The 14111-nt window shown below is 37.2% G+C and overlaps 1 protein-coding gene across 1 annotated transcript in view; it reads right to left on the reverse strand.

Annotated features, from left to right (window-relative positions):
- Positions 1–14111, reverse strand: part of POGZ (pogo transposable element derived with ZNF domain) — a 64424-nt gene that overhangs the window by 46091 nt on the left and 4222 nt on the right. The window contains 2 exon segments of the mRNA XM_038383051.2: positions 827–985; positions 3333–3457. Coding sequence (XP_038238979.1) covers positions 827–985; positions 3333–3456 — 283 coding nt within the window. The 5' untranslated portion in view covers position 3457.

The following is a 14111-nucleotide window of genomic DNA, read 5'->3' on the forward strand; positions in this document are numbered from 1 at the left end:
TGCTCTGTCCAGCGAGGAGGCACCCGAAAAATCCCCAATAGGGATTTTTCAAGGTAGATGGTGGTGTTAGGGATTTCTCCATAAGGATCCTTTTAAGTCTGAGCTCCCTATGCTTCCTCTCTCTGGCTGTAAAGTTGCTCCAATGGTTGCATTTTTGAGGGATGTGCACCTACCTCAGGCAACAGATGTACTGTGAGTGTCCATCGGAGACAGGCATAGCGTCCTTACACGAAGAGCACTGTTTAAAACCCAGAAAGCTGGGCATTTTCGTTGTCCAGTTTTGTCATGGTACAAGGAGATAGAAATGAAGAGAAAGGCTCTCCAAGATTGTTTGTTTGTTTTTAAATGGGGAAAGTCTAAGTCATTAAACAGAAACCTAAGACTAACTAACTACTGGGAATTAAACTTAACAATAAGATTAGAAACACTTTTCTAGGTAAATTTCTGACACGACCGTTGGAGCTCTATCTGCAGCCAAGGACGGTTGAGAAGGAACTGGGGCCGCATGAGCGCTAGATGAAGTGCCAACGGAACTGTGAGACAGCAACTGCCCACACATGTCCCGACCAGGCACTGCCACCAAAAATCTCCGATCAGTGGCGCCGGGATGCACCAACATCTGAAGCAGAGCATCCACAGGGACAGCACTCAAAGAACCTAGAGTTTTTAAAAGAGTTCTCCCATCCAAGTACTAACTTGACCAATTCCTACTTAGCTTGTGAAATCTCACAGGATCACGAGCACAAAAGCATATAGCTACCATTGTGGCCTAACATCTCCCCCTGAACACCCACACCCATAATATATTGAAAGCATTTCTGCTTACCATTGTTGTTTGCAAACAGCGTCACTAGTGTCTTCTTAGCACTGTCACTGTTTTGAGCCCCACTGCTACTGACCGATGTAGCTGTAGAGAGATTACCTCCTATGGATGCATGGGCAACAATCGGCAGAGGGGCAGAAACAGGCTGCAGACTCACTGAAACTGCCAGGAAGGAATTTCATAGTCACATTTAAAAAAATAATACAGAGGCACTACAATGTCTGCAGAGATGCCATAACAGCATGCTGTTTGGGCATATTGCTGTTGTTACACTAAGTAAAACCTGTAGTTTCAGGTATCCTGTTTTCTTAGCCCAGTATTTCCTACCAAGCAACACAAGCAAAAAAAGGCATTTGGCCAGTTCAAGGCCATTGTTACTGACTTGCTAAAACAGATTATTCCCCATCCCCTACTGAATTATTTTCTCCTTGCTGATGCCACTCCATCTACCACAGAAATCTCCCTCTTGCTCTGCTCCGGCCGGAAAAGCACGAAGAAGCAAATGGCACCAAAAAGCAGCAGAACTACACCTTCCCTTAGGAGGCACTGTCTTATCCTACTCACCTACCAATATATCCAGCATCTACTAGCTTGTGGTTTCTTGTTAAAGCCCTGGTGTTGAATCCTTCCCCAAATATCCCATGTTAAAACAAGATGCAAAAAGCAGCTAGTCCAAAGAAGTTAAAAAAAAATTAGCTGCCAAGAACACCTCCAGAGCACCGCATAACAGGATTAGAACCTAGGTTCATAGTAGTTAAAGATGTAATAGGCCAACTACCCCTGAACTAGAGCACGAGATAGTCCCTAGAAGTACCAGATTTAATAATTTTATTAAGATTATGTTAAAATAAAAAGAAAATGCTACAGAGTTTAAGCATAGAAGTTTCTGGTTATCAGGGAATAAGGTACAGATTATCAAGGGGTGCAAAGTTTGGTTTAGGATCGGGTGGCGTACTATTAAACTGATGCTATTCTTGATCTTAGCCAAAAAGCCAAGAAAAAGCAATTCAAATAGCCAAACAAAAGACTAATTTATTAAATATGCCAGTCTGTTCCACCCACATGCACAGCTAGGAAAGGACTTAAAAAAAACCAACAACCCACACCAGACTCAAGAATTTGGGATGAACCAGAAGGATACTGAGTAAATATTTTTTGATTTTATTAATTTACATCTACTCTTGAATTTTAAATCAATTATCATCAAGTGATAATTACCCAATTTCAATATTTATCACTTTATATCCAGCCCCCTTCAACATGTTCATAACAGCTCAAGTCAATATTTATGAAGCATCACTCTGATACAAATACCTAGATTGGGTAATTATAACTGGAACTATTAAATCAAAACTAAAAAATGAGAAGAGTTGTATCTACCTATTAAGTCCCTTTAAATTTAGTCTTAACATTTCTCTTAAAGAAAAACAACAATATAATAAAAAGATATTCTAATCACCAAATTTAATTAAATACATTAAGGACTTGAGATCCTTCAAGCATGCATGTTTTGAAATCAACAGAACTACTTAGGTGTTTAAAGTTAAGCATACATGCCCTTGCAGGATCAAGGCCAAAAATCAGTTAAAATAGGGAAATAAAGTGATTTTAAAAAGTAATTAACAATCAAACAGGTTGCCATCTTGACAGTCTGACAATATAGGTTAGGACAGGGGTTCTCAAACTGGGGGTCAGGACCCCTCAGGTGGTCACAAGGTTCTTACATGAGGGGTCGCGAGCTGTCAACCTCCACCCCAAACCCCACTTTGCCTCCAGCATTTATAATGGTGTTAAATATATAAAAATTGTGTTTTTAATTTATAAGGAGGGGTCACACTCAGAGGCTTTCTATGTGAAAGGGTCACCAGTACAAAAGGTTGAGAACCACTGAGTTAGGATATAGGAAATGCAGACTGCTGTTGAAATTAGTGGGAGTCAGATTTTCAAAGCTGTTGGAATGAGCATACTACTTAGCAGTAACATTTGCAAAAGTACTTTGTAAAAAGTAAAGCACTATACACACACACACACACACACACACACACACACACACACAGTGTTATTTAATCTATTATTCTTACATAAATTATAAATTGAGTACTTTTTAAAACAATCACTTTGGTTGATTTAACAATAGATGACCAACTGTTAACCAAAGTTTCCTCCTCCCAAAAAACAAATCATACCTTCAAATAACTTTGAAAATCTCTAATTCCACATTAATTCCATTATTAAACTGCATTTCCTGCCTCTTAATAAGAGGAGGTCCAGTCTGCTGAAGTATCACCAGAATGTCAGCTCCCGCAGAGCCATATAACTGTGAACAGAGCTTTCATATATCAGGAATTTCTAACTTTCAGAAAATTTGTGTTTTAATATATTTATTATTTGATAGCTAAATATTTACTGAACACCACATAAAGGGAAACTACAGTGATTAGTTAAGTATAAATACTGTGCTATACAACATCCATATTTTGCATAACTCTATACTAAAATAGCTTATTACCCGTAGCAGTTTTATCAACTGAATTATAATCTTCAACAACAGAATCTTCAATCACATCACTGATTTTCTGCCATGGCTCCAGCTCCTCCTCCTCACATTCCATAAAAAGGTCTGTATCTGCCATCCTGTAAAGGGAAGAGAGGAAAAAACCCTTTATTGGGTGTTGAAAAAACTAGATTTCATCAGACAGCAAAAGTCTCATTAGACAAAGAATCCTAATTCCAGATCCACTAGTAATGTCCATTATTTCTTCACTGGGGTGGGGGAAAATGTGAAACTTGGAACTGCAAATTACATTTTCCTTTTTTGTGTTTTAGAATTTAATCCACATGCTACTTGAAATGGATTTGTTTGTTCCCACTTTAAAAAGAAAATTGTTTTTACCTTAAAACATCAGGATTTCAAATTTTTACATTTCTGTTTCAGTACTGCCAAACATAGGCGCCAACCTCCTCAGTTCCCAGGGGGCGCCTGCCCCCATTCTGCCCCGGGCCCCGCCCCCCAAGCCTGCACTCCCGCCCCGCCTCTTCCTGCCCCATCCTGCCTCTTCCTGCCCCTACTCCTCCCCCCAGTGCCTATGCTGCCACCCTGACGGTTCAAAAATAATGACCCAGAATCCCCAAATTCATCGAATTTATTTTTTAAAAATCAGGAGATTTAAAAAATAATAATGATTTTTGGTCTATATTCTGTTTTTTGAGCACTCCCTGACCACCCTCAGTATGAGTGTGACAACTGCAGGCTGAAAACTTCAATTTTAAATGCATACAAGATGTGAACACACAAAAAGGCAGGCCTCTGCTCCCCATCCCTGCCCTGAACCCTCCTCAGCTCCCCACTAGCAGACTTTCACAGCCACTAACTCCCCAGCAGGCTCCTATAGCCATCTCTGTCCACACTATGCTTCCTTGTGGCAAAGAGTTCCATATGTCGATTATAAGCTAGTTTTAAAAAAAGTGGATTTCCTGTTATCAGTCTTATAATCATTTCCTTTCCAATTCACTGAATGATTTTATATTAGAAGAATTGTAAATTGGAATGTCTAACTCACCTTCTCTACATCACTCATTTTCTATACCTCTATCATGTCCCCTCTTATCTATATTTTGTCTAAAGTAAACAATTCCAACCATTTTAATATCTCCTCATGTGGAACTCTCTCCTGTCTGATAATCATTTTTGTCACTTCTCTGAGCTCCAATTTCTTCTACATCTTTTTGAGATATGGTGACCAGAACTGAACATAGCAATACAGCTGAAGGTGTACCATGGTTTTATACAGTGGAATTATATTTTTCAGTATTATCTACTCATTCTTTATACATCCTAACATTTTGTTTGCTTTTTTGACCACCATTGCACACCAGAGAGAAGTTCTCACTGAGCTGTCTACAACAATGGGCATGTCTTTTTCCTGTGTGGTTATACTTAATTTAGACCTCAGTGACATGTAGGAGTGCAATACTAACACTTATAGATTGTACATCTTTAAGTTGTTAACTAAACATCCGGACTATCAAGCCACTATTAAAACAAGATGTAAACTGCTTTACAGTTTTTGATATTAGCCTCTAGAATCACAAAGAATGTCTCTTCTCAGATAGTAAGACAAGTGTCAATATCAGGCCTCCAAAAAGCTGGTTTTCATTAGGGTGGATCTGATTTAAATCAAATTGATTTAAATCATGCTTTAAAATCACTCGTCAGGAAGACTCGATTTAATCATGTATTTCTACATAAAAGTGCATTCTTGTTGGTTGTTATAACCTTAATACATATTCTTCACAACTCAGAGATAGATATAGGTTTCATTTTTAGAAGGTACACACCATATATTTTTTAAAGTGATTTATTTTGAAAATGTTTCAGATTACTTTTACAGCTATATCAGAAAATGAATGATTGTTGGTTGGTTATTTCATTTACCAAAAGGTAATTGAAGCAGATATTTATGAAGTCACTGGGAGGTGAACTATCTCCAATTCAACAGGTTAATCATTAATATTTGGAGGATTTTCTTGTCATGCTGTATTCGGAGGAGAACATCACCAGACAGACATTTAAATTGTTTTATTTAACTATTTCTCACCTCTATATATTACATATTCATTTATTTAAAAACATTTTTGCAGTTAACAAGCATGTTATCTCTGGAGACACAAATCCACAATTTGAGAACTGCAAAACTAAGCATCTCTGATGGTATCTTCTAGACGGACCACTTAGTCCCATTGGGTAGATAGAAAGATTAACCTAAATAATCTATACAGAAGCCCCTGGAATCCCATAAAATTGGGTCCCTAATCAATGAACTATTGGAACTCATTTATAATTTTTTTCTTAAATATTACATGAATATATTATCTTATACTATAGAATTAGCATTTATAATCCATATTCCATGATGAGATATCTTTGAGCTATAATGTATCTTTAGATAGCTTTTTTCCCCTCAAAAAGCACTATAAAAAAATCCGATTTAAATAAAAAATAATCCAATTTTTTTTTAAATCACTGATTTTTATCCACCCGGGTTTTCATTATTAATGTTCAGTTCTACATATAGGTCTCCAATAGGGCTTTACACCTTGTTATCTCTTGGGCCAAGCAAAATGGAAGAATCTTTCTCGTAGATCTAGCTCTGCATTGTTTCATTTAGCAGAAATTAGCAGTCTCTGAACTCCATCTCGACATATGGTTCACGAAAAAATTCAATTCAATTCAATGGCACATTTATGGCCATGTCTACACTAGCAAACTTACAGAGGCACAGCTGTACTGATGCAAGATCATTTGTGAAGCTGCTCTATGCCGATGGGAGAGAGCTCCCCTGTCGACATAATAAAACAACGTCAATGAACGGGGGTAGCTATGTCGATGGGAGAAGCTCTCCCACTGACACAGCGCTGTGCATATCACCACTTAAGCTGGTGAAATTTATGCCCCTTGGAGGCGGGGGAGGGTTTCACACAGGGATAGTGTAGACATGGCCTTAGAAATCTTTAACCCAGACTAAAAGAAAAGGAGTACTTGTGGCACCTTAGAGACTAACAAATTTGTTAGTCTCTAAGGTGCCACAAGTACTCCTTTTCTTTTTGCGAATACAGAATAACATGGCTACTACTCTTAACCCAGACTAGTAATTTCAAAAACTGTATTGCGTATTTTTAAAAAGACACTAGAGATTTTAATAGGTGATCATGAAAATTTATTTCCTAACCTTCAAAATTGCTTTATTGATGTAACCTATTGTCCTTTCCATCTACTATAGACCCACCTGAATGGGTTGAAAGCAGAACAAGTGGCAGTTCTGTAGCATAGCTAAATGAGGCTTCGCACTTGCAGAAAAGATTTTTCTCCTCTTGATTATGTTTTGGTGGAAGAGGAGACTGTTGTGATTGCATTTTGTCATCTCTACCACCATTTGACAGCCATTACATCTGATGAGAAACATTCTGAGACAGATTGGCCAAAGTAAACAGCTGACAATAGAAGGCAAGCAAGAAAGTAATCCAGCTCATTTACAGACAATCTGTATTATCAATAGCCACAGAAACAGAGCTGACCAGAATGCTTAAATACAGACCAAGGTTTTCATTAGCTTGCTGTTGTAAGGCAATTTTAATTTTATGTAGTCTACCATTCGATGAAGTGAGCTGTAGCTCACGAAAGCTTATGCTCACATAAATTTGTTAGTCTCTAAGGTGCCGCAAGTACTCCTTTTCTTTTTACCATAGATTAAGTAATCATACTAGGACTGTAAATGTAAATCAGATCATTGAGCTACAGTCATTTTACTCCTTATAAAATCAAAGTTCTAGGCAAACAAAAGTTGTATGTCTCTCAAACTTCAGGACATAACTCAAATCGAATGCAACTGTCTAAAGGAGGTTTCAGAGTAGCAGCCGTGTTAGTCTGTATTCGCAAAAAGAAAAGGAGTACTTGTGGCACCTTAGAGACTAACAAATTTATTAGAGCATAAGCTTTCGTGAGCTACAGCTCACTTCATCAGTGAGCTGTAGCTCACGAAAGCTTATGCTCTAATAAATTTGTTAGTCTCTAAGGTGCCACAAGTACTCCTTTTCTTTTTGTCTAAAGGAGAATGGTTTTAATGCATCCAAATACTCAGTCCCTAATCAATTGCTTATGAGTATCTGTTTGCTGGGTGGTGTTGATGGATCACAGGCCTGGGTGGGGTCAATGGGTGTACTAAACACCTTCTATTCAGGCTAAATGAGGGAACCATTAAATGATCCTTTGTTTACTGATAATTGAAACAATGGAAACCATCACCTGTGAACTGAAGCAGCATGGCAAGTCAGGACAGTGACTGGACCATGATGGCTAAGGGGTCTTCCTGAAGGCTGATAGCAAATGCAGGGACTGAGCATTCTGGTAGGTACTGAGGGGGAATGTGAGTGTCGGAGAGATATGACAGGTTTCAGAGTAGCAGCCGTGTTAGTCTGTATTCGCAAAAAGAAAAGGAGTACTTGTGGCACCTTAGAGACTAGCAAATTTATTTGAGCATAAGCTTTCGTGAGCTACAACTTATGCTCAAATAAATTTGTTAGTCTCTAGAGAGATATGCAGAAGCACCAGAAAAGACAGACTCTGAAGTGGCGAAGAATACATCCAGAACCTGCACAGCCCTGAGAGAAGCCTAGGAAGACAGCTTTTGGGTTAAGAGGTGCTGACTGGAAAGGGGCTTGGAACTGTGAACAAAAGAAACCATTTCCCATTGTTTGGTTCCTCCTGCATTCAGGGAAGCAGAATGTTGTACATTCTTTTTAAATAAACAGGATTGCACCAAAGATACCAGACTTTATCAATTTCTCCTAAAAGAAACAACCCCTCAGAACCCTGAAATTTGGCTACCTCTTCAGTCAAAAAAGGAGTAACAATACTGACTTCAATGGGACTCCCCCCTCCCCCCCACAAAGATTGAGTGGTAAACACATGAACCAACTCCACAAAGGTCACATGAGTAAAGTTATACACAATTGTTTGCAGGACTGAAGCCTAAATAAGACTATACACAAGGAAACAATGAGTTACGGGATACAACAAATACTCTAATTATATTAAAAAACAGAGGAACTCAAGAGGGTTAGGTTGTTAGGACAACACAGTGGTATGTGGTTAAGCATGAAAATCAACTTGGGGAAAGTACTGAACCATTTTATCTTTTAATATTAGTTCATAGACCTGATTAGAAGCTTAATGAGGTCATATACAGTTTTAGTCAGAATAATAGCAGTAGCCCCTGCTTTTCCCCACTTTCATATCTGTACGATAGCAGGGTATTGAAGTAAAAAACAAGCTGTTGCACATGACTAGAGATATGGGCTTGATCTAAATATCTTTTTTTAATCATTCTTAAAACATATGTTTACATGTATTTAAAAATATAACCTGAAGTGACAACTCTTTGCAAAATTAATAGATTGATATAAAACAGGCATTGAATCTGAAACAAATATCTATTAGTAGGAAAACAGATTGTCATTACATATTGTGAGAAGTTTACATGGCATATATCGGAGATCCTTTTATCAAAAAAAAAAAAGTGCAAAATGTGGCACGGTGTAAAATGTAGTGTTCGTTTTCCATTGGGGATGGGGAGGCTTAAAGAACTGGATACATGGTTTCAAAATTGTAATTTTTCATTAGCAAGCATTCAGCAGCCAAGTTTTGTGCAGCTCCATAAGTGACATTTTATTTTAATTATTTAAGTAGATAAATTTGCATATCAGTACACATCCATTTTGAAAACCCTGTGGATTTAGTGCTTGTGAAAAGTGCTGGATTGATAAAAGGTTTCCCCAGGAGAGAAGCAGGTGTGGGGAGCCATGTGGCTCCTCGGCAGGAGGGGAGGTGTGGTGGTTGCTATAACCAGCCATGTCTGAGCAAGGATCATTCACATAACTAAGGGTTTTCAGGACTGGGTCTTTACTCATCACATCTATTTATGATATTTTGAGTTTCTTTGTTCTTCACTTATTTCTCTGTTAATCAAAGAATGCTTATAGGATACCAGAAACTCTAGACAAGTATGTTAAGTTACATGATAAAGACAGATCATAACTCCACTGGGAGATACGTAAAAGAAAAAGAACAGAATGAGGATTTGAAATTGTACACATTCATCAACAAAATGGCTACTACTGCATTTCTTGCATATCTAGCAAATAACAAGCAAGTGCATTTATGTAGCTGTTACTATAAGAATCCATACTAAGAAAAATGATCAATTCACCTTACTAGTTTACTCTTTTTTCTCCTGACAGAATAATTAACAAAAAGTTTATAAAATTTAACATACTATTTCAGCCAAGTTATTCCAATTTAGAACCAATCTCCCTTACATCTGTTTAAGCAAGTGTCCATTCAGTAACCCCATTACTCCATATGTCCACTGAACTCATACAAATATTTGCTTAAAAGAAGCTTGTTCAGTGAATAAAAAAACCTGGTAACCAATGGGAAAATACAACGAATGAACATCTGATTGGTTAAAAATAACAAGTCAATCTTAATTGTCAAATAAAATATTAGAAAAAAAATCCATAACTCATCATCATGCACTTGGCTAATTGTACATTAGAGTTGCTATGTTAGGCTTCTGTATTCCTTTAAAATGAATTAAACAAGTGTTTTTCATAAAAACTTAAGTGACGATCTCTCACAATATGGAACCTGCTCCAGTATCACTTTCAGGGGAAAACTATTTTTCTTAAGTAAAATATTCTGTTGAATTATATCACCTCTGCTATTTCTATTATTTAAGTATCACTACAAAGCACTCATCACCATAGTATCTGAGCATTTCAGAAACATTACTAATGAATTTATCTTAATAACCCCAGGAGATAGGGAAATATTCTCCACTTTTTAAAGATGCTAAGACTCAAAGTGACTTGCCCAATATTCCACAGGAAGTCTTTGGCACAGTCAGAAATAGAATCCAGGTCTCCAAAGTCCTAGTGCAGTGCATTAACTACAAGACCAAACTCCCTCGTTCAAAATAAGAATCATTTCTGGATGACAAAAGATAAGGAAACACACCCTGACAAATAAAACAAAAGAAGGCTCTGCAGCATCAATCTACCTTTAAGCTCTACATAGCAGTGAGAAATAAGACTCCATATGTCCTAAATACAATTTTTTTCTCTCATTTGGTACAAGTTTATAATAATTACATTTGAAATGATTTTAAAAAATCCAAAAACATGAGATCTATGCATGTTTCTAGTAGGTCACTGTCTCAATTAACCAATGCCTGCATATTTGTGATTTTAAATACTCATCCTCTTAGAAACATCGAGAAAAGAATTCCATGCAATACTTCTTGGATAAAGCTCCTCTGAGATAATAAAAGAATGGTGACACTTAAAACAGTAACCATTTGTCTGGAGTCGTATTACTCCGTACTAAATGAGCAACAGTGCCTAGACATTATATTGATGGGCACTTTATAAATATTTAAGACAGACAGTCAGATCTCAGAGTAGCAGCCGTGGTAGTCTGTATCCACAAAAAGAACAGGAGTACTTGCGGCACTTTAGAGACTAACAAATTTAGTTGAGCATAAGCTTTCGTGGGCTACAGCCCACTTCATCAGATGCATGCAGTGGAAGATACAGAAGGACGATTTTATACACACAGAAAACATGAAACAATGGGTGTTACCATGCACACTATAACAAGAGTGATCAGCTAAGGTGAGCTATTACCAGCAGGAGAGCGGGGGGGGGACCTTTTGTAGTGATAATCAAGGTGGGCCATTTCCAGAAGTTCGACAAGAACGTGTGAGGAACTGTGGGGGGGGGGGGGGAGGGGGAAGGGAAATAAATATGGGGAAATAGTTTTACTTTGTGTAATGACACATCCACTCCCAGTCTTTATTCAAGCCTAATTTAATGGTGTCCAGTTTGCAAATTAATTCCAAATTCAGCAGCCTCTCGTTGAAGTCTGTTTCTGAAGTTTTTTTGTTGTAATATTGCGACTTTTACGTCTGTAATCAAGTGACCAGAGAGATTGAAGTGTTCTCCGACTGGTTTTTGAATGTTATAATTCTTGTCGTCTGATTTGTGTCCAATTATTCTTTTACGTAGAGACTGTCTGGTTTGGCCAATGTACATGGCAGAGGGGCATTGCTGGCACATGATGGCATATATCACATTGGTAGATGTGCAGGTGAACGAGCTTCTGATAGTGTGGCTGACGTGATTAGGCCCTATGACGGTGTCCCCTGAATAGATATGTGGACACAGTTGGCAACGGCTTTGTTACGAGGATAGGTTCCTGGGTTAGTGGTTCTGTTGTGTGGTTGCTGGTGAGTATTTGCTTCAGTTTGGGGGGCTGTCTGTAAGCATGCATGGCATGTCTATCCAGTAGGGCAAAAGCTATGAAGTTTAAAATTACATTAAGGAAATCTTTCCACGCATTATTAAGAATACATAATTCAACACCTCATAATAATTCAAAAGACGCTAAAGTAAAACATTAAAGAGATTGTAGCTACAAGCTTCCTTTGACACTAACTTGCATTAAGTGCACGGTATTTCATCTGTTCTTATCAACTCAACTAAGAAAATGTCTTTTCTCTTCTACAATGTAGCAGCTTTGTTTTTCATAGCTTTGATCTTGAATATTTTTGTAAGTAAGAAGCCCTTGCTCAATAAAATGATTAATCCCAGTGATAACTACTCTACATTTAGTTCTTCAGCTCTTAACAGGCAGATTGCTTGCTTGCAAATATGGATGCCAAAAAAAACCCCAACAATCACTAAATGTGCTAAATATACTACAAGAAATAAACCATTTTAGATGCATTTCCCCCCCTGCTGTCAGTTGAAACGTGAAAAAGACCTTTATGGTGTTGATAGCCAGTGTGTTAATTATACATAATTAATTGGCAATATTACGAAATATGGCCCCTTTGGCTTATGTGGACCAACATGACTCATATTCATCTTTACCACAAGGAAAAAAAAATCATTAAGCCAATGATCATTATGTTCTTGTATTAAAAAGATTAGCATTTGATTATACATTCTGCTAAACCAGCTACCTTCACAGCAATAAAAATTTGAATTTGCATCCAAGTAGACAGATTACCCTAAATTTGAGAAAGGTCTTATTCCTTCTCGCCTAGCAGCAAAAAGCTGCTTGTCTCTTTTCTAATTTCAACTGAAATTTGGCATCAGATCTAGGCTCCAATTTGTATTTATTCAAATTAATAAACTGCCATCCTGTACAATTAGATAGATATAACATATAACAATTATGAACTGCCCTTTTTCTCCAGAAAGTTTGACAAAACAACTAGAAAGAAAAAGAGTTTTTCTTTGTTGGTTTAGTGCTATTTTTAAACCTTCACAAAGCATCTCACCAAACAAAATTCAGTTAATTCAAATCCTACCACCAAAAAAGGCCACAAATTAAGGACCTGATTCTCAATTAACACAAGTTTTACCCTGGCGTAGCTCCATTAACTTCAATGTAGTTAGTAGTAATTTATACAGATGTAAGTAACTCAAGAGAATCTGGTCCCAAATGTGTTTCACTATCAGAAGCAGCTGTGGTACTGAATTCTACATGACAGCTGTAGAATAAGGCAGCTGTAGCTCACTGAAGTGATATCTAGGTCATGAGCTTATATATTTACTATTTCTTTCTCAAGTCTACATTACTTGACACAAAATGAGTTACACCCCCAGGCCTCCCCATATAAAAACTTTTTTAAGGACTGCAAATTCAAGATTCTCTCTACAGTATTCTTGAAAACTTGCATGACAGGACATGCTATTAGTGTACAAGCTTTAAAGTTTTTAATTAAAAAAAAAATCTATATAAATTAGCACTTGTTAGGCCACTGCTGGTGGCCCGCTTTCTGCTAAATAGTGACATCATCTCCAACACAGGCAGTCTTGGGGACAGAATATTGGATCACAGGTGAATTTCCATCATACTTTATGGGTTGTTAAAAAACAACAACTTTGTTTTAAGATTAAATAATATTTTCTATTTCTATAGCATCATTTATTCCAGAAATTCAAAGCTTTTTACAAACATTAATTAATCCTCATCACATCCACGTGAAGTAGAGAAGTATTTTTATAACCATTTTATAGATGGGGGAAACTTAGGCAAGGAGATGTGAATTGACTTGCCCAGGATCAAATAAAGCAACTTATATAAAAGAGTATTAAAGAGACTCAAGGAGCTTTAACTTCTGGTCCCTGCTGCAACCATTAGTTAATACTGTCTCACTCAACATAAAGCCCTCCTCATTATTAAAACCAGAATCAAAGCAAAATGGAAACAGATTTCCAGTCTCTGACCTTTCAGCTCCCGCAAATTAATGAACTGCAAATTATGTCATTTGAAACAACATTCACCACCACCAATGCTCACAAATGTGGATTTTAATTTAAAAAATTTTATTCACAAATACAACAAACATGGTGAAAGAAATACTTGACTTCATGTGAATTTTCAGGGTATAAAATGAAGGCAGTGATCTTTTAAAACAAGGGAACCTTCAGGGATGATAAATCTAAGTACTGGACCATATCATGTTGTTAATTAATTTTTTAGATAAAACTCTGCATTATTTCAACAGGGATCTTACACTCATGGCCCACGGTTTGCAATTTAAGACTGAATGCTCATCATGGAAATAACACTAAAACAGGAATGTAATTTAATTTGAACACAACATAGCAAACCTATGAACCCTGATTTAAAAGTCTGGATTTATTTCTCCCCAAAGAA

This window comes from Dermochelys coriacea, chromosome 24 (assembly GCF_009764565.3).
Source record: "Dermochelys coriacea isolate rDerCor1 chromosome 24, rDerCor1.pri.v4, whole genome shotgun sequence".
NCBI classification, from domain to species: domain Eukaryota; kingdom Metazoa; phylum Chordata; order Testudines; family Dermochelyidae; genus Dermochelys; species Dermochelys coriacea.